Below are 20775 nucleotides of genomic sequence, written 5' to 3'. Positions count from 1 at the left end.
TGGACAATCCAAGTCACAAGTACCTGGCAGAAACCCAATTAGTAGCACCATTCCATGTTACCAATCCCGGGGCAAGCAGTTGCTTCCACATGTCTGTCTCAATAGCAGACTATAGACTTTTCCTCCAGGAACTTGTCCAAACCTTTTTTAAACCCAGATACAAAACAGATTGTGAGCCCACTAGGGACAGAGAAAGTACCTGCATGAAAGATATGTAAACTACTTTGATTCTACCACATCAAATCCATGACCATTTTTAACTTTGCCCGTCTTTTCTGGTCACTTCTTCCTCCTCCTTCATGAAAAATACCGCAAGTCTCCACTTTATCCCTTCTGTTACTAAACATCCTTCTCAGTCCACTAGCCACCGTAATTCAGGATCATAGCATTAGTCCATACTTTCACACCACTGAAATTCTTCTGGTTTATTTTACTGACTCCCCTGATTTGCTTTCTTTGCAAGTTTGCCCTGGATACTGTAGCATCCTGGCTTCAATCTCATCAGTGGGTACTTCACCCAGATAAAACTACAGCTGGTTGAATATTTTTGATTTTAGGTGTTATAGTCTATTATCAATGATCTTTTACCCAGCAAATAGCAAATGTTGAGAAAACTGTTCAGAGATAATTTGATGATGATGCTACTCTGCATCCACTCTCTTAAATGCTCTTTTGATTTTGTGTTTCAATTATTGCAACATGGTTTATGGTGCTATTTCATAAACTATTTCCGTCGATAACACCCTCATCCTCCCCATCTCATCTGCCTGCAACCTCAGAGTCATCTTCGACTCCTCCCTCTCTTTGTCTGCGCGTATCCAGTAGATAGCCGAGACCTGTCGCTTCTTTCTCTATAACATCAGCAAAATTCACCCTTTCCTCTCTGAGCACACCATCCGAACTCTCATCCACTCTCTCATCACCTCTCGCCTTGACTACTGCAACCTACTCCTCACTGGCCTCCCACTTAACCATCTATCCCCCCTTCAATCCATTCAGAACTCTGCTGCCCGTCATATCTTCCGCCTAGACAGATATACTCATATCACCCCTCTCCTCAAGTCACTTCACTGGCTTCCGATCAGGTACTGCATACAGTTCAAGCTTCTCCTACTAACCTACAAATGAACTCAATCTGCAGCCCCTCATTACCTCTCTACCCTCATCTCCCCTTACGTTCCTACCCGTAACCTCCGCTCACAGGACAAATCCCTCCTCTCAGTACCCTTCTCCACCATCGCCAATTCCAGGCTCCGCCCTTTCTGCCTTGCCTCTCCCTGTGCTTGGAACAAACTTCCTGAGCCCATACGCCAAGCCCCCTCCCTACCCATCTTCAAATCCTTGCTCAAAGCCCACCTCTTCAATGTCGCCTTCGGCACCTAACCATTGTACCTCTATCCAGGAAATCTAGACTGCCTCAATCTTGATTGACTGCACTTTTTGTCCTTTAGATTGTAAGCTCCTTTGAGCAGGGACTGTCCTTCTTTGTTAATTGAACAGCGCTGCACAAGCCTGGTAGTGCTTTAGAAATGTTAAATAGTAGTAATAGTGGTATCTCTTGCCCAAATCTAAAAAAAAAAAAAAAAAAAGACTCCAAGCATTAGAAAACACTGCTGCTGGTTTACTGTGTAGAGAACAGAAACAGAACCATTTTACACCCATGCTGATAAACTGGAACTCAACCAGATGCCAGTATAAGTTTAAAATATTGGTCTTGACAGTTAAGGTGGTGAGAGATCTTGCAGAGCTTTATTTACCATCTCTTGCCATCACGCCTTCTCTGCTCTTTTAACAATCACTGTCTGGTTATTCCAGGACCAAAACGTGCTCATCTGGTATTAACCTGAGTCCCTTTTCTTCCTCTCTCTGCAACGTGGAATTTCATTCCCAAACTTCTGCATGCTGAATTATCTTACCAGAAATTTAGGTCAGGCCAAAAAACTCACTGCTTCCATCAGGCCTTTGGAGTTTAGGAACTGGTTAACTGAAGCAATAGTTCGTTTCAGAATTAACTAGCACTTTCTAGAACCAGTGGCTTTGGCTTCTCTTGTTGTGCCCGTCTACCTTTTGACTTTGACCTGTACGACCGAGTTATTACTTTTCTATCATTAGTTCCTTTCCATTTCTTTTTTCAGTTGTTAACCGCTTTGACCTGCATGTCCAGAAAAGATGGTCCAGTCAATATCAGTTGAACAATAAAAGATGGGTCAGGGGTATCACATACACTGTTGAGGCCATGTGGCCCAATATTCTCAACAGTTCCATGCTGACGCTTGCTGATTCTTCGGGACTTCTACCACTACGGGCGCTACATTGGTGACCCTTTGCTGCAATAGAAAGGCTTTCACCTGAGTCTAGCAGAGCTCCAACGAATGACTTAGTTAGAACTTGGCTTCCTTTATGGCAAATGCCAGCAACTCCAGCACCCAGGTGGTTATGCAGAACAATCTTTATGCCTCTCCTTGAGACATGCTCTTTACCAGGCAATTGTCCAAGTAGGGAAACACATGCACACCCAGTCTGTGCAGAAATCCTGCTGCAACTGCAAGACATTTGGTAAATAGTCAAGTAACTGACCAGCGGCCAATGGCAGTACTCAAATCTTGCAGTGATAGAAACAGATAAAATAATGGCAGAAAAAGACCATAAAGGCCTATCCAGTCTACTCTCTCTTCCTATCCCTAAGAGATCTGATAAGCTTGTCCCACACTTTCATGGAGACAAAGACTGTGAGTTCGTCACCTCTAAAAGGAGGCTGTTCCACACATCCATCACGCTTTCCATAAAGAAGTCTATCCCCTTTTAACTTCATCCTATGCCCTATCACTGTAAAATTTCCTTTCAGTTGAAAGAGGCTTGCCTCCAGTGCATTTATGCTACAGAGATATCTAAATGTCTCTATCATATCTCTTCCCTCCTGCCTTTCTTCCAAAGTATGCAGATTGAGGTCTTCAAGTCTGTCCCCATACACTTGTGATGAAGTCCACTGACCCCGTACTTACGTCATCTGTTAATGACCTTTTAGAAGGTGAAGTATCCAAAACTGAAAACAATACTCAAAAAACAGGGCCTAAACAGAGATTAATTTGGAGACCCATTTGATGGCTGTAGACTGGAAAGTTTATGGTCAATTGCACCTGAGGCTACTCTTACATCAGGAATTATTTGAAAGGGTAATGTATCTGTCGGTTAATATTCAACTTTAGTATTGTAATGAACTGCATGCAAGTCTCTCAGAAAAAGATTTCTACCAGCTCCAGGTTATCCAGAATTTATCTACTTAGGTGTTGAGTTGTGCACACTAGGGAACCTTCTTTTGCGTCATCTTCATTGACTCCCCATGAAATTTAAGTTGTTGAGTTTGAGTTATCACGTCTTAATTATTTGGCTGAGAAATTGGTCTGGTGTGTCCCTCGCCGAGATTTACATGCTAGGGACACTGTTAGTTGCTCCTTCTCAGTGGAAACTGTAGGCTAATAGGTTCCAGGGCACGGGCTATCAAGGTGGTACCTTCTTTTCTCAGGACAGCCTTTGCCTTCCAATGAAAATGAGCCAAACACCCAACAATCAATTTGTCTCCTTCAGCACCTCCTGAGTTCCAAAGACTGGTTGGTAAGTTAAAACGGCGTTAAAGCAGAGTAATAGTATACGTGGGCTTCTGCGCAAGAGTAGATTATATTGAGGCTATTTTTGTACACTGCTTTCATTATTCTTTCAGTATTTTAAAATAAACGTGATGTTCTATGACCCTTCTTGACTCCCAAAATATAGTTATTTCTATAGCACTACTAGTAATACACAATGCTGTACACTAAGCCCATATGAGCTGGTCCCTGCTCGACAGAGCTTACTGTACATGGTCAACATCCCTTATACTGAAGATCATTTTTACGTTGTCTTTCCACCTCCCCGCTCCCCCCGTTTTCTATTTCTGTTGATGGCGCTCTCATTCTCCCTGTCTCCTCAGCTCGAAACCTTGGGGTCATCTTTGACTCTTCTCTCTCCTTCTCTGCTCATATCCAGCAGACCGCCAAGACCTGTCGTTTCTTTCTTTACAACATCCGTAAAATCCGCCCCTTTCTTTCCGAGCACTCTACCAAAACCCTCATCCACACCCTTGTCACCTCTCGTTTAGACTACTGCAATCTGCTTCTTGCTGGCCTCCCACTTAGTCACCTCTCCCCTCTCCAGTCAGTTCAAAACTCTGCTGCCCGTCTCATCTTCCGCCAGGGTCGCTTTACTCATACTACCCCTCTCCTCAAGACCCTTCACTGGCTCCCTATCCGTTTTCGCATCCTGTTCAAACTTCTTCTACTAACCTATAAATGTATTCACTCTGCTGCTCCCCAGTATCTCTCCACACTCGTCCTTCCCTACACCCCTTCCCGTGCACTCCGCTCCATGGATAAATCCTTCTTATCTGTTCCCTTCTCCACTACTGCCAACTCCAGACTTCGCGCCTTCTGTCTCGCTGCACCCTAAGCCTGGAATAAACTTCCTGAGCCCCTACGTCTTGCCCCATCCTTGGCCACCTTTAAATCTAGACTGAAAGCCCACCTCTTTAACATTGCTTTTGACTCGTAACCACTTGTAACCACTCGCCTCCACCTACCCTCCTCTCTTCCTTCCCGTTCACATTAATTGATTTGATTTGCTTACTTTATTTATTTTTTGTCTATTAGATTGTAAGCTCTTTGAGCAGGGACTGTCTTTCTTCTATGTTTGTGCAGCGCTGCGTATGCCTTGTAGCGCTATAGAAATGCTAAATAGTAATAGTAGTAGTAGTAGTAGTAGTAGTAGTAGTAGTAGTAATGCTCTAGTGTCTTACAGATTTATTAGAATTCAGGGAGCAGAAGGTCCCTATGCAAAAAGTTGAAAATCTGTTGGCATGTGCGGTATTATCTACCTAATCAGTACAGTACACTTGCTCTTTTTGTACTCCCTCTCCCCAAAAGGTGTTTAATATATATGTACACACACACACATATACCGAGCATGTTCTTGTTTCCCTCAGTGCTGTAGACCAGTGCATGAGACAGAGCTACATAACAAGGAGGCAGTTCATACAAATTTCTCATGCATATTCACTGCGGATACTCTGAAAACCTGACTGGCTGGGTGTGCCTCGAGGCCTGGACTGAAAAGCACTGCTATAGATAGTCAGCAAGCTTCTGCCTCCCCCCTCCCTGGTCCTGCACAATGCTACCTACTTTAGATAAAGCTATAAGAATGCTGAATTTAGGAAGCAGTAATACTAAAATGCTACCAGGATGAATGCAGTGCTCTGTTACAGCAGTCCTTGAAAAATAATATAAATATTTTTCTCCCTGATTTGGATGACCTCAGATGTCCAACAGACTGTTGCTCTCTTCCTCGGATGTAACCCACTGCAAGTATATTTATGGAAGGATGGGATAAAAGCCAAGTAAATGAAATAACTTTTGGATTTGGATTTTAGCTTCATTTGTAGCTCAGAAATTGCATTCAGGTACAGTAAGTATTTTAACACCTGCTGTAAGTCTCAGTTTCCGGATAAAGTCGTGTGGTTGTCGTATTGGTTCACTTTGAAGGTAATAAACAGAAAAATAAGATGACACCTTTTTTATTGGACTATCTTAATACATCTTTTTACTAGCTTTCAAAAGGCCAGAACCTTCTTTCTTAGGTCAGGACAGTAAGCAAAAGATGACAAAAATATCAAAATATGGAAATGGAGCAAAGAATAGCCTAGAGGTTAGAGCACCAGACTGACCACCAGGGGTGGCCGGTTCAAATCCCACTGCTGCTCCTTGTGATCTCGGGCAAGTCACTTAACCCTCCACTGCCTCAGGTACCAACTTAGGGACTTTTTTACTCAGGCTTAGCACACACCACACGCTACGCAATCCTATTTTATAGCTATGGACATGCAGCACTTAGAAATGGAATTGTGAGACTGAAAGATGCTATGAACTGCTATGTGGAGAATGATGAGGAAAACGTAGACATACAAATCCAAAAAATCAGTACGCCCTAGGAGGACAGAGACTGACACGCACAGATCAAGAGACAGACTGTTGCCCGAAAAATGCTACGCTGCAAACAGAGGGGAGTAACCAGCAAAAGAAATGTGTTGCTGATGCCCTTCTAAGTCACCAGTGAAGCCCCGCTTGGAGTATTGTATCTGGTTTTGGAGGCCGTATCTCTTCAAGGACATAAAAAGATTTGAGGTGGTTCAGAGGAAGCCAACAAAACGGAACAGGGTTTGTGCCATAAGACGTACGAGAATAGACTGGAGGACTTGAATACGTATACGCTAGAGAACAGAACAGAGAGGCGATGTGAGAAAGATTAAGTACTTGAAAAGTATTAATAAACACCTCCGAAATGTAGGGGTGATAGAACTAGAGGATGTGAATGGAGGTTGCAAGGAGGTAAACTCGGGAGTAACATCAGGAAATAATTTTACACAGAGAGGGTAATGGATGCCTGGAACGCCCTCCCAGGAGAGGTGGTAGGGTCAAAAACTGTGAGCAAATTCAAAAGATGCATGGAAGAGACATTGAGGCATATTTTCAAAGCACTTAGCCTTCCAAAGTTCCATAGGTTTCTATGGAACTTTGGAAGGCTAAGTGCTTTGAAAATATGCCTCATAGTAACATAGTAGATGACGGCAGAAAAGGACCTGCATGGTCCATCCAGTCTGCCCAACAAGACGAACTCATATGTGCTACTTTTTGTGTATACCTTACCTTGATTTGTACCTGTCCTTTTCAGGGCACAGACCGTGTAAGTCTGCCCAGCACTATCCCCGCCTCCCACCACCAGCTCTGGCACAGACTGTATAAGTCTGCCCAGCACTATCCCCGCCTCCCAACCACCAGCCCCTCCTCCCACCACCAGCTCTGGCACAGACCGTATAAGTCTGCCCAGCACTATCCCCGCCTCCCGCCACCGGCTCTGCCACCCAATCTCGACTAAGCTCCTTAGGATCCAATAAGTGTGGTCGTTTGATGGCGCGCCTGATTGCAACCAAACAGGGTAAAACCAGGATTTTGACTATGAAGAAGAGGCAAGGAGAGCGAGTCCACACGGACAAGGAAATTAGTGAGAGTTTCTATCAATATTACAAAAAATTATATGAGGCCCCGCCGGATGATGGTCTGACGGGAGACTCCTACCTAGATCAGATGGGATTACCAACGCTATCCCCTCAAGAGGCACAACAACTGAATACTCCTATTACACCAGACGAGGTGTTTCTGGCGATTAATCAAAGTGCGCTGCTTAAGGCGCCGGGAGTAGACGGCTACCGAGCGGAATTTTACAAGATCATGGGAGAAGAAATCACTGAGCCCTTAGCTGCAATGTTTAACATACTGATAGAACAGGAAAGGATGCCTCCGGATTTAAATACAGCCTGTATTATAGTACTCCCCAAGAAAGGGAAGGACCCGGAACTAGTTGAGTCATATAGGCCCATTTCGCTGTTAAATTATGAAGTGAAATTGATGGCTAAGATCTTAGCGAACAGATTAGCGAGAATTTTGCCGAAGCTTATACACGACTCCCAGGTGGGGTTTGTAAGGGGACGGAAAATCACTAAGAATGTTTGCAAGGTGCTGACCTCTTTAGAAGCCAGAAGTCGGGGGAAGGAAAATTCTTTATTAATAAGCTTCGATGCTGAAAAAGCTTTTGATAAAGTAAAATGGAATTTTCTATATGCTGTTCTTCAGAAATATGGCTTCACGGATAGATTTCTATCAGGGATTAAAGCATTGTATTCAGCGCCAAAGGCTAGAATATCGGTAAATGGGATTGAGACACAAGATTTTGAAATAGGCCGGGGAACACGTCAAGGTTGTCCTCTGTCACCGCTATTATTTGTGCTATCACTGGATCCCTTGTTGAGAGAAATTGAGGAACAGAAAGCGGTGGCAGGGGTAAAGATAGGAAGCGAGGTCTTTAAGGTAGCGGCTTTCGCAGATGACATCTTGGTCCATTTAACAGACCCACAAGAATCTCTGAATGCTCTATTAGAGATCTTCTCCGAATACGGAGACTATGCGGGCCTCAGTTTGAATTTAGAGAAATCGGAGGCCTTGGCCTCCTCAGAGGATGTGTGGAGGCGGTGGAGAGGCGAGTTCCCTCTGAGAAAAGCACAAACCTCTTTTAGGTATCTCGGAATCTTGATGCCTATGGATCTCTCGCGGTTGTATGATCTGAATATTACTTGGTTGTTAGAGGAGACCCAGCAGGTGCTACAAGGATGGATGGATTTGCCATTGTCAGTGTTAGGGAGAGTAAATATGATTAAAATGGTGTTGTTTCCCAAATGGCTTTATGTGATGCAGACCATCCCAGTTTGGCTCCGACGGAAAGACCTAAAGAGTTTTTATAAACTAGCATCAAAGTTCTGCTGGAGAGGCAAGAAGCCACGGGTTCGCTTCTCACGGTTAGTGGGGAGCTGGAGCCGAGGAGGAATGGGCATGCCAAATTTAGAATTATACAATAAAGCATGTCATTTGCGATATCTGGGAGATTGGTGTTTAGACACGAAGCAATATACTCCTACGGTGCTGGAGGCAGCGCTTTGGGAGCCTCACCACCTTTTTTCGCTTTTACACCACAAAACACGAGACCTACCGGAGGGATTCAGTAAAAGTGTGCTGTTGCGCTCACTCCGAGAGGTGTGGGGAGTGCTTATTCGCCAACTAGGGGGGGATCCAACAACAACAGATTTGATAACCATACGTGGGAATAGTGCATTTTTGCCAGGATTGTCAAGCCGATATTTTGTTGAATGGGCTAGATGGGGAATTTCTAAATTGGAACACCTGGTGGGTGAAGATGGGCAGCCTCTTACCGACGAGGAGTTATTGGGAAAGGTAGGCGACTCTTGGGGGAATAGATTTGCTATACGTCAAGTGCGACATTATATCACTTCTCTACCGGCAGACCCTTTGAGAACTCGGTTGGGGGGAAGGATACGGGAATTTTTTCACTCTTTTGGTGAGGGAGAAATCACAATATCCTCTCTTTATAAAACAATATCAGGATGGCTGCCCCCCAGGGACTATAGACAGCTGAGGAGTGCTTGGGAAAAGGAATTGGGAGCTGCAGTGACCTCCTGGGACATCACTAAATCAATAGCACGAATACCCCTGTTAGTATCAGATGCTCGTTTGAGAGAATGTGCCTATCGTTGCATTCATAGGGGATACGTAACTACAGCTCAATTAGCACATATGGGAGGAAATCGCAGCCCGGACTGTCTTAAATGTGGAAGACATCCTGGCACAATGTTACACATGTTCTGGAGCTGCCCAATTTTAAAAAGGTTCTGGGCTAGAGTTCAAGGATTTTGGGAGGAGCGGTTAGGGCTGCGGATTTTGGGGACAGTTGAGCAACTGATTTTAGACATTCCGGGGTCCTTTAGAGGGCGGAATCGCTTTGAAACATTAATGCTCCGCAAGATGAGCCTATTGGCCAGGAAATGTATTTTACAGTACTGGACGGTCAAAGATCCTCCGGCATACTGGCACTGGAGAAATCAGTTGCATCAGCTGGTATCGTGGGAGGCGGGAGAATCTAGGTTCTCACAGAAAAAGAGAGTCACATTTTTGGCTATCTGGGGCCCTTATTTGCAAAGCCTAAGCCATAGAGGCCGAAGTTTACTTTTAAATATAGGGTGAACTTCACAGGCTGATACTGAATGGTTAACCAGGTCTGGGGTAAAAGGGGGGGGGGAGGGAGGGAATGGGAGAGGGGGGGGGAGGATTGGTATATTTGATGGGGTAATAATGTTGGCAAAAATTTACAACTGCTGTATGCTAGTTGCAATTGTTGAATATTTAGACTGAAGCAGAGCTTGTACGACAATGTTGGTGTTGATACAATGTCAATAAAAAACGTTTGAACATAAGCTCCTTAGGATCCATTCCTTCTGAACAGGATTCCTTTGTTTGTCCCACGCGTGTTTGAATTCTGTTATCATTTTCATTTCCACCACCTCCCGCAGGATGCCTAAATAGAAAGAAAATGGAAACACAACATGGCTGTTAAGGTGTTATCTTGAGTAAGAGCAGTGAGAACCGAGGCCGATGCCAGACAGTATGTCCCACAAACGGCAAAAGACTGAAAGAAGATTGGCCAAATCCAGTATGGGGGAACTAAGGCCAATGCCAGACAGACTTTTATGGTCTGTGTTCCACAAATAGCAAAAGGCAGGTAAAGCTTCGGCAACTCCAGTGTTGTAGATCAGTTTATGGTCACGTGCTGCGAGTAAGGGTGCTGTGCACTTCAACGGGGGAGGGAAGACATCTTGACTGGTAAGGTGAATACCATCAGCAATACTTGGGGATGATCTGTGGTTATAACAAAGACTCCATCATGTTTGGTTGTCTATATGGTTGGCATGATAGACTTGACAACTAGCGTTTAAGCATGGGTGACTGTGGCCAGACAGAAGGTGGGAGCAGCTCTGGCCACCTCGTTAGGCAGACTGGATGGACCATGCAGGTCTTTATCTGCCCTCATTTACTGTGTTACCTGCTTCTCTGTGGAGGTTTCCCCCTCTATGCTCTCTATTATATCATAGTAACATAGTAGATAATCCCAGATACAACCTTGGCAGCTGACCATGGTCCTTCCCCTATTTGTGAGCACTAGATCCAGCGTCGACCCTTCCCTTGTGGGTTCTGTCACCTGTGACAGGCATCCACGATCTCTTTGCTTGTTTTCAATTCTGCCAATGGGAGCTTCAGCAGACTTGTCACCCGCCAACTCCTCAATATGAGATTCAAGGCAAGATACAGAAACTGATACAAAGCATCAGGAGATTACATAAAAAATTCCAAAAGAAACAAATAATAATCAGAAACAAAAACTACATTATTCAAACACTAAAAAGTGATCACATATTAACAACAACAACAAAAAAAATCAAAACAAGTTTTCAAAGCCTTACAAAAAGAATAATAATAATTTCACCAAACATATATCTGAAGGGAGATAGTTCATTTATGGAACAAACAAAAACAAAAAAGAATCAGAAAATAAAGCTTTGAGTCTAACAGATCTAATAGAACTAGAAGCATTTTATTACAACTCCTTCTGGTCGCAGCAGAACTTAGGATAATAAAGAAATGCGACAAATCCACCAGACAATTACCATCCAGGAAAGGCATAACACCTTAAAATGGATCCTAGCCTTTACCGGTAACCAAAGCAACTCCCCTAACAGATGAGTCACAAGGTCACTACGCAAGTTACAAAAAAATAAGTCTAGCAATTAAATTTTATGCAGTTAAACCTAAATATAGAGAATTACAGTAGTCTAGTAGAGCTAAAATTGAACATTGCACAATAATTCTAAAATGATCCCTCAAGAAATAGGATCGCAAAAGTTGAGGCTGCTTCATCTTAAAATAGGCCTTCCTAACCAAACTACTAATCTGAGGTTCCATAGTCAAAGAGGAATCCAACAGTATCCCCAAATCCTCTGACACCCTTTCAATATTCAGCTGAATACCATCACTTATTTCAGTAGACTGTGGAATATTTAACAAATTAAGAGTAAACCACAAAACTCTGGCCTTTTGTCAGCATTCGGTTTTAAACGTTGAGACAAGGCAAGTCCCAGAGATTCCCCAGTGAAGCAGCTGAGCCCAGAACTACGGGTCCCAGAAGTCCTTGCAAGAATGAGTGAGGAGAGTAGTCCTAAAAAGATGGAATGGATTCCCAGTCCCAGCAGGGGGAGAAATGGCTCGAGGCAGGGTGAGCCTGTTACTCTCATCCCCACTAGAGGGCGAGGGAAGAATGAAGCTCAGTTTCCCTGGCTTCACCATCGGTATATAATTCCCCCCAGCTGTGAGAAGAGGAGAGCAGATTTCCTGGAGGCTCTCAGTCACCAGGAGAGAGGGGAGACGAATGGAGAGAGAGATTCCATGGAGTATGTGGAGGAAGGAAGTAGCCTGCCACTAGAGCTGCCTAAGGGAGAGGAACCAGCTACCATGGAGTGGGAGAATTCAAAGGTTGCCCTGCCCAGCACTTGAAGGCAGTGGAGGAGGTCACACCGGGCATGGTGCTGAGAGGTGGGAGAAACTGCAAACCCTGCTCCTTACAGGGTTCCCTCTGTGCTGTGAAAAGGCAGGTGATTTGTGGTATGGGTTTGATGTACAAAGACTGTCCATGAATATTTGTTCTGAACTGTTGTGCTATATTGGAAGTGTGCTGAACTCTTACTAAACCCTTCTGAAGGAGGAGGAAGGGAAAGCTAATGCCCTAATAAAAGACCTGAGCGTTTGCTCAGGGATTTTGGGACCTGGACTGAACCTTTTTTTCTTTTGAAGATTATCTTATTAGGACTATGCCCTTAAGAGGGCTGTACCTTTTTGTTATGAAGAATTAATTATGATTTTTGGTATGAAATTGCCTTGACAATAAAATACTTTGGCCCTGAGTCCCAGTATCAGCAGAATTCTATCCAGGAACCCCAGGGAGCCCCGCAGGCTTGCCGGCTCCACCCAAGAGGAGTAAGCGGACCCCCCCTTTACAACATACAGAGGTAGACCAATTTCTAATATTCCTAATGCAATCATCAACAAGAAAGGAAACAGAATCTGTAACTTAATTAATGGGAATCAACATAAAAATATCATCAGCATATGAAAACAATAGCTTGCCTGGATTGCAAATAAATTCATTTAACTGAGCTCATGTATACATTATATAAAAGAGGGAAAATAAGAGAGTCCTACGGTACCCCTTGTCCAGCTTCTCCATTTGTGTTGGAGGTCTGTAGACACCACCCATGTGGATACAGATTCTATCTACCTTCTCTTTCCAGGACCATCCATGTAGCTTCTTCTTTTCCCAAGGTTCCCTGCATTTCAGCCGCTCCGATATTATTTTTCACATATAGTGCCACGCCATCACCTCTTCGGCCCTTCCTATCCTTCCTAAACAGATTATAGCCCGGTATGGTCGCATCCCATTCATGGGAACCATTGAATTATGTCTCTGTAATAGCAACAATCTTCCTTAAACATCAGGGCTTGCAAATTTTCAACCTTTTTACTTAGTCTACAAGCATTTGTGCTCATTGCTTTCCATGAGTTCTTACGGGGTCCTTTTACAAAGGTGCACTAAATGATAAGACGCCCATAGGAATATAAACATAGTAACATAGTAGATGATGGCAGAGAAAGACCTGTACGGTCCATCTAGACTGCCCAACAAGATAAACTCATATGTGCTACTTTGTGTGTATACCTGACCTTGATTTGTATCTGCCATTTTCAGTGCACAGACCGTATAAGTCTGCCCAGCACTAGCCCCACCTCCCAACCAATGGCCCTGCCTCCCACCACCGGTGCTCCCACCCAATCTCCGCTAAGCTTCTGAGGATCCATTCCTTCCGAACAGAATTCCTTTATGTTTATCCCACGCATTTTTTAATTACGTTACTGTTTTCATCTCCAGCACCTCCAGCGGGAGGGCATTCCAAGTATCCACCACTCTCTCCTTGAAAAAATACTTCCTGACATTTTTCTTGAGTCTGCCCCCCCCTTCGATCTCATTTCATGTCCTCTAGTTCTATCGCCTTTCCATCTCCGGAAAAGGTTCGTTTGCGGATTAATACCTTTCAAATATTTGAATGTCCGTATCATATCACCCCTGTTTCTCCTTTCCTTAAGGGTATACATGTTCAGGTCCGCAAGTCTCTCCTCATACGTGTTGTAATGCAAATCCCATACCATTCTTGTAGCTTTTCATTGCACCGCTTCAATTCTTTTTACATCCTTAGCAAGATAAGGCCTCCAAAACTGAACACAATACTCCAGGTGGGGCCTCACCAACGACTTATACAGGGGCATCAACACTTTCTTTCTTCTGCTGGTCACACCTCTCTCTATACAGCCTAGCAACCTTCTAGCTATGGCCACCACCTTGTCACACTGTTTCGTCGCCTTCAGATCCTCAGATACTATCACCCCAAGATCCCTCTCCCCGTCTGTACATATCCGACTCTCACCGTCTAACACATACGTCTCCCGTGGATTTCTACTCCCTAAGTGCATCACTTTGCACTTTGCATAATGGGCGTCTTAATTAGCACACCTTAGTAAAAGGACCCCGAGCTTAGATGGTTTTCTAGATATTTATCTAGATAAATACAGTAGATTTTTTTTTTTAATGTTTTAAGTGGAAATTCTCTATACCTTTATTCTACCCTCTTGTCATTGATGGATCTTCCGTGTTTCTCCCTTGCCTTTTTTAATCTCCATCGCCATGTCATCCCCACCATCTCACACAAAAACATTCCAGGCATCCATCACCTTCTCTGTTAAAAATAATCTTTTTATGTTGCTGTCCTCTAGTTTCTGGGAAAGGTTCATTTACATATTTCAAGTATTTAAATGTTTGTATTACATTTTCCCTATCCCTTAAAGGTTCCCTTTATGTTTTGCTCAGGCTGTCCTAACCTGAAAAAAATGACTCTGGCCTTCAAAAACAAGTCATGAAAGTATTTAGGCCAATACAAAAAAAAAAGGTATTGTTTTATTTTTTAGTCTTGATTCAACAATAGCCAGTACATCCCATTAGGTTACTTGTCCAATTACGAATTCCGTTAAACCATGTCATTGCTGCCGCTCCTCCCATACACGTCAGGCATCAGTAGCAATTTGAAAGGATTAAGTGTCTTCCAGTGTTCAGTCTATACTGCCCTCTCACATTACAATAACACATACTAAACCTGAGAACATTTTGGACTGCTCCTCCCTGTCTCTCTCCAGTAAAACGCCCAGGATAGGAACCCCTGGGTGATTTCCAGCTCAGCATACAAATATGCACTGCCGTACCATGTGGTTTTAGACTTTGACCTGCTTTGCTGTTCATCCAAATAATCATTATTGGCGACCAGGGAGAACATATTAGTGAAACTCTGCTTAGAGCAACGTCTGCCCCAACGGTAAAGTAGCCAATCCCCCCCCCCCCCCTCCATAGATGCCAACATTTGAAAACGATTGAGGGGTGTCAAACACAATACAAATCATGTGTCCCTGGAAAGGAAAGAGCTTGCTCAAACTAGGGTGCTCAGCACTCGCAGAGCTGCCTCCTATGATGACACCCCCACCCCCTTCACTTGTCACTATATGACCCTCCTGTCTAACTCTCACTTCACTGTCCCCAGGTCATTCACTCCAGGGTTTCTGATTATTCCTTGGTGCGTCTCCCCTCAGGGTGTGTGTGGGGGGGGGGGGGGTGAGTAGGTTTAGGTTCCTGTCCTGCTCTCCTCTCCTCCAGTCTGAATTTGTGTCTGGGGTGGGGGGTTAGGTTCCTGTCATGCTCTCCTCCAGTCGGTATTTGTGTCTGAGGGGGGGGGGTATGTTCCTGTCCTGCTCTCCTATAGTCTGTATTTGTGTCTTGGTGGAGGGGTGTATGGGGGGGGGGGGGGTGAGATTCCTGTCCTGCTCTCCTCCAGTCTGTATTTATGTCTTGGGAGGGGGGGGGAGTTTTAGGTTTCTGTCCTTGCTCTCCTCCAGTCTGTATTTGTGTCTGGGGGGAGGGGTGTATGGGGGGGGGGGTAGGTTCCTGTCCTGCTCTCCTCCAGTCTGTATTTATGTCTTGGGAGGGGGGGGGGAGTTTTAGGTTTCTGTCCTTGCTCTCCTCCAGTCTGTATTTGTGTCTGGGGGGAGGGGTGTATGGGGGGGGGGTATGTTCCTGTCCTGCTCTCCTCCAGTCTGTATTTATGTGTCAGTGGGGGGGGGGGGGGGTATGGGGGGAGTGAGGTTCCTGTCCTGCTCTCCTCCAGTCTGTATTTATGTGTCAGTGGGGGGGGGGGGGTGTATGGGGGGGATTAGGTTCCTGTCCTGCTCTCCTATAGTCTGTATTTGTGTCTTGGTGGAGGGGTGTATGGGGGGGGGGGTGAGATTCCTGTCCTGCTCTCCTCCAGTCTGTATTTATGTCTTGGGAGGGGGGGGGGGTTTTAGGTTTCTGTCCTTGCTCTCCTCCAGTCTGTATTTGTGTCTGGGGGGAGGGGTGTATGGGGGGGGGGGGTAGGTTCCTGTCCTGCTCTCCTCCAGTCTGTATTTATGTCTTGGGAGGGGGGGGGAGTTTTAGGTTTCTGTCCTTGCTCTCCTCCAGTCTGTATTTGTGTCTGGGGGGGGGGTGTATGGGGGGGGGGGGGGTATGTTCCTGTCCTGCTCTCCTCCAGTCTGTATTTATGTGTCAGTGGGGGGGGGGGGGTATGGGGGGAGTGAGGTTCCTGTCCTGCTCTCCTCCAGTCTGTATTTATGTGTCAGTGGGGGGGGGGGGTGTATGGGGGGATTAGGTTCCTGTCCTGCTCTCCTATAGTCTGTATTTGTGTCTTGGGGGAGGGGTGTATGGGGGGGTGAGGTTCCTGTCCTGCTCTCCTCCAGTCTGTATTTATGTCTTGGGGGAGGCAGTTTTAGGTTTCTGTCCTGCTCTCCTATAGTCTGTATTTATGTCTTGGGGGAGGGAGTTTTAGGTTTCTGTCCTGCTCTCCTATAGTCTGTATTTATGTCTTGGGGGGGGGGGGAGTTTTAGGTTTCTGTCCTGCTCTCCTCCAGTCTGTATTTATGTCTGGGGGGGGGGGGGTATGTTCCTGTCCTGCTCTCCTATAGTCTGTATTTGTGTCTTGGGGGAGGGGTGTATGGGGGGGTGAGGTTCCTGTCCTGCTCTCCTCCAGTCTGTATTTATGTCTTGGGGGAGGCAGTTTTAGGTTTCTGTCCTGCTCTCCTATAGTCTGTATTTATGTCTTGGGGGAGGGAGTTTTAGGTTTCTGTCCTGCTCTCCTATAGTCTGTATTTATGTCTTGGGGGGGGGGGAGTTTTAGGTTTCTGTCCTGCTCTCCTCCAGTCGGTATTTGTGTCTGAGGGGGGGGGGGGGGTATGTTCCTGTCCTGCTCTCCTATAGTCTGTATTTGTGTCTTGGGGGAGGGGTGTATGGGGGGGTGAGGTTTCTGTCCTGCTCTCCTCCAGTCTGTATTTATGTGTCAGTGGGGGGGGGGGGTGTATGGGGGGGATTAGGTTCCTGTCCTGCTCTCCTATAGTCTGTATTTGTGTCTTGGGGGAGGGGTGTATGGGGGGGTGAGGTTCCTGTCCTGCTCTCCTCCAGTCTGTATTTATGTCTTGGGGGAGGCAGTTTTAGGTTTCTGTCCTGCTCTCCTATAGTCTGTATTTATGTCTTGGGGGAGGGAGTTTTAGGTTTCTGTCCTGCTCTCCTATAGTCTGTATTTATGTCTTGGGGGGGGGGGGAGTTTAGGTTTCTGTCCTGCTCTCCTCCAGTCTGTATTTATGTCTGGGGGGGGGGGGGTATGTTCCTGTCCTGCTCTCCTATAGTCTGTATTTGGGTGGGTGGGGTGAATCTCTTCCAGGGGGTGGAGGGATGTCTGTTTTGTAGGAGAGCAGAGGAGTCTCACTGGGGAGTGGGAATGGGGGGGGGGGGGCGTCCACCAGGTCTCTTTTCTGACCCTCCCTCTCTGACCTGGACAGATGCTTCAGGATCTGCTTCTTGATGAGTCCGGCCATTGCTGCCGCAGGACCGACCTCTTCTCCCTCTCACACCGCCGCCATCACCGGGAGAGCAACGGGAGCGCGCACTGGCCACTGAGCAGCGGGTTCAACATCGCTAGAACGCGGGCCACGCGGCGAGAGCGCGCACCAGAGGACGGGGAGGACTCTGCTTGCACTGGAGAAGAGAGACTGACGTAAGAGGGGCGGGGTTCTGTCGCCGCAAGCGGTGACGAAGCAGTAAAGGACGCGCTGAGAGAGGGCGGAGCCTAAGGAATTATCATACAAACTACGTAAAACTCCTGAGAAGCAAAGGATTCCGCCCCCCCCCCACAATCTATCACACCAAAGTCTCCTCCCACTCCCCGCCCCCCACAATCTATCACACCAAAGTCTCCTCCCACTCCCCGCCTCCTACAATCTCAGTCAAAACTAAATCTCCTCCCACTCCCCGCCTCCTACAATCTCAGTCCCAGCAAAATCTCCTCCCACTCCCCGCCTCCTACAATCTCAGTCAAAACAAAATCTCCTCCCACTCCCCGCCTCCTACAATCTGTCAAAACAAAATCTCCTCCCACTCCCCGCCTCCTACAATCTCAGTCAAAACAAAATCTCCTCCCACTCCCCGCCTCCTACAATCTGTCAAAACAAAATCTCCTCCCACTCCCCGCCTCCTACAATCTCAGTCCCAGCAAAATCTCCTCCCGCTCCCCGCCCCCCACAATCTATCACACCAAAGTCTCCTCCCACTCCCCGCCCCCCACAATCTATCACACCAAAATCTCCTCCCACTCCCCGCCTCCTACAATCCCAGTCATAGCAGAATGTTATTTATTTTAAAACGGTGTATGTACAGCAAGAATAAGTCAAACATAAACAACAGACAATTACAGCAGTAAAAATATTCAAATAACAATACAAAATAAGGCATAGTATACTACTTACAATGTCAACACAATACCTAATAGAATATTTTAATAGACAGCATAGGGTATAAGCAAAGATGAATCATATAGATAGGTAAGAGAGTAAGAGGAAATAAGGGGATTACACATGGGGGGGGGGGGTGTACCGCCTACAATCTCAGCCACAGCAAAAACCCCTCCCTCTTCCTGCCCCCACCCACTGTCCCAGTTACAGCAAAATCCTCTTCCCACCCTCTTCCTTACCACATCTGCCCTCTACAATCTCAGTCACAGCAAAATCGCTCTCTGCCCACTCCCATAATAAATAATCTCATTCCCAGCAAAATCCCCCTTCCCCACCTTGTTCCTACCCCCACAATCCCAGTAACAGCCAAATCTCCCTCCTCCTGCCTCTCCCCACCCCACAGTCCCAGTCACAGCAAAATCACCCTCATCTCCCTCTCCCCATCCACACCACCCCTCCACAATCCCACTTACATAAAACTCCCCCTCTCCTTCCTACATTTGCCCCCTACATTCCTGTCACAACATAATCTCCTTCTCTTTCCTCTCCCCACCCATAACTGTCCTCTACAAACCTATCACAGAAAAATCTCCCTCCCCTCCCTGCCCACACTTTCCTCCTACAACCCCTTTCACAGTAATTCTCCCTCCCCATCTCTGCCCACACCCACCCCACATACATTCAGATTCAGATAACTTTATTGGCATGGTTCAAAGAAAAAACAAAGGAGATAATTTACTAAGTCACAATAACTACAAAGATATGTACAGACGTCAATAACAAGAACAATTCTGGACCTGGTCTGCATTGTGGGGCCAATAAACATTACCATGGGTTTAACATGATTTTACCATAGGTTTTACTGGCTGAGCAATGCAGGAGATCATTGTGGGTATTACCTCACGTGGAAATCCTTACTGCACACCACATTAAAATACAACGTAATGCAGTCATGATGGATTCTACAGTTTTTCACACATGTGCATGGGAAACGTTTTGGCAGGTTTGTAGAAGGGTTAGTTGAGTGATGAGAGTCTAGCAGCAACCTTTCTCTCACACCAATCTGACCACTCTGGCTCAGATTACTATCTACAATGGTCCCGGTGGCCTCCCTGCCAATCCGACCACTGCTTCCTCTGTTTATAAAAATACATGTCCTCTGGTAGTCTAGTGACCCCCTCCCTTCCCCAACTTCCAAAAAACTCCCTAGGCCCAGATGCACAAAGGTCCCAGTAAAGAATCATTCTGTATCTCTACCAGTGGCATACCAAGGGGGGGGGGGCGGTCCGCCCCGGGTGCACGCCGCTGGGGGGGGGGGTGCCGCGCGCCTGTCTGCTCCGCTCGTTCCGTGCTCCCTCTGCCCCAGAACAGGTTACTTTAGAGCTTACAATCTAAAGGGGCCCATAGTGAGGCACACTTTGAATCTCCTTATCACCCCCATAACTGTTGCTTCCTCTGTTCTGCATCTTTCTGTGCTCCCTCTTCCATAGACCATTGTTCTTTGTTTATAGATCTATGAGTTTCCTCCTAGTATTTTCTCTCTCTCCCCCCCCCCCCCCCCAATAAAGACCTTTAGGAACACTGCGTCCTTTGATGTTAATACTTTCAGTTCTAACTGCACTCCTTTTTCTGTTGATTTTCATACTTTGTCTCTATCTGATCAGGTTATTTCTTGGACACTATTCTTAGCTCAGTTCAGAAATACCGACTGATCACTTCATCCAGTCCATCTGCATTCCAATCAGTCTTATCCTTGGTTTCACTCTGGTTTGCACCTCCTAAAGTGACAGCTGTACCAATTGGAGCATGGTTGGTGGAAATCTTGGTCGTCCTGTCATCAAACTTGTTTCAAGGAATTATCTGCTGTTTATCAGTCTGATATCTTGCATACAAAGTATGAATATTTCTCTGCCCTCCTTAGTAGGGATTCTAATCCTTCTAGCCTATACAGGTTTGTTTACCACAAGACCTCTTTTTACATATTGTTCATTTTATTTATTAGGATTTATTTACTGCATTTTTTAAGGAATTCACTTAAGGTGGTGTACAGCAAGAATAAGTCAAACATAAGCAATATATTCAAACAACAATACAAAGTATGGCACAGTATGGTACTTTAGGAATCATGGGAGTGGTGAAGACAACAAAGAAACTTCCAAAAAAAAAAAACGAGGGAGGCGAAGAATATTACATAAGATTTATTCAGAAAAAGGGGTTTCTTTGGCTTTTACTGCATTGCCATTAGTGCTGACATTTGGTGGACTGAATACTTTTTTGGAGGTATTTATTTTGTACCAGGGGCAATGGAGGGTTAAGTGACTTGCCC

General features: G+C 45.6%; 1 protein-coding gene across 2 annotated transcripts in view; it reads right to left on the bottom strand.

Moving 5' to 3' along the window:
• Positions 1-17692, bottom strand: part of UHRF1BP1L (UHRF1 binding protein 1 like) — an 85626-nt gene extending 67934 nt beyond the window's left edge. For both annotated transcript variants that reach the window (XM_030214209.1, XM_030214210.1), the window contains exon 1: positions 17494-17692. In XM_030214209.1, coding sequence (XP_030070069.1) covers positions 17494-17537 — 44 coding nt within the window. In that variant the 5' untranslated portion in view covers positions 17538-17692. The remainder of the gene's footprint in view (positions 1-17493) is intronic.
• Positions 17693-20775: the final 3083 nt, after the last annotated feature.

The sequence above is a fragment of the Microcaecilia unicolor genome, chromosome 9 (assembly GCF_901765095.1).
Source record: "Microcaecilia unicolor chromosome 9, aMicUni1.1, whole genome shotgun sequence".
In the NCBI taxonomy this organism is placed as follows: domain Eukaryota; kingdom Metazoa; phylum Chordata; class Amphibia; order Gymnophiona; family Siphonopidae; genus Microcaecilia; species Microcaecilia unicolor.
This window is presented reverse-complemented; position numbering and strand designations above follow the sequence as displayed.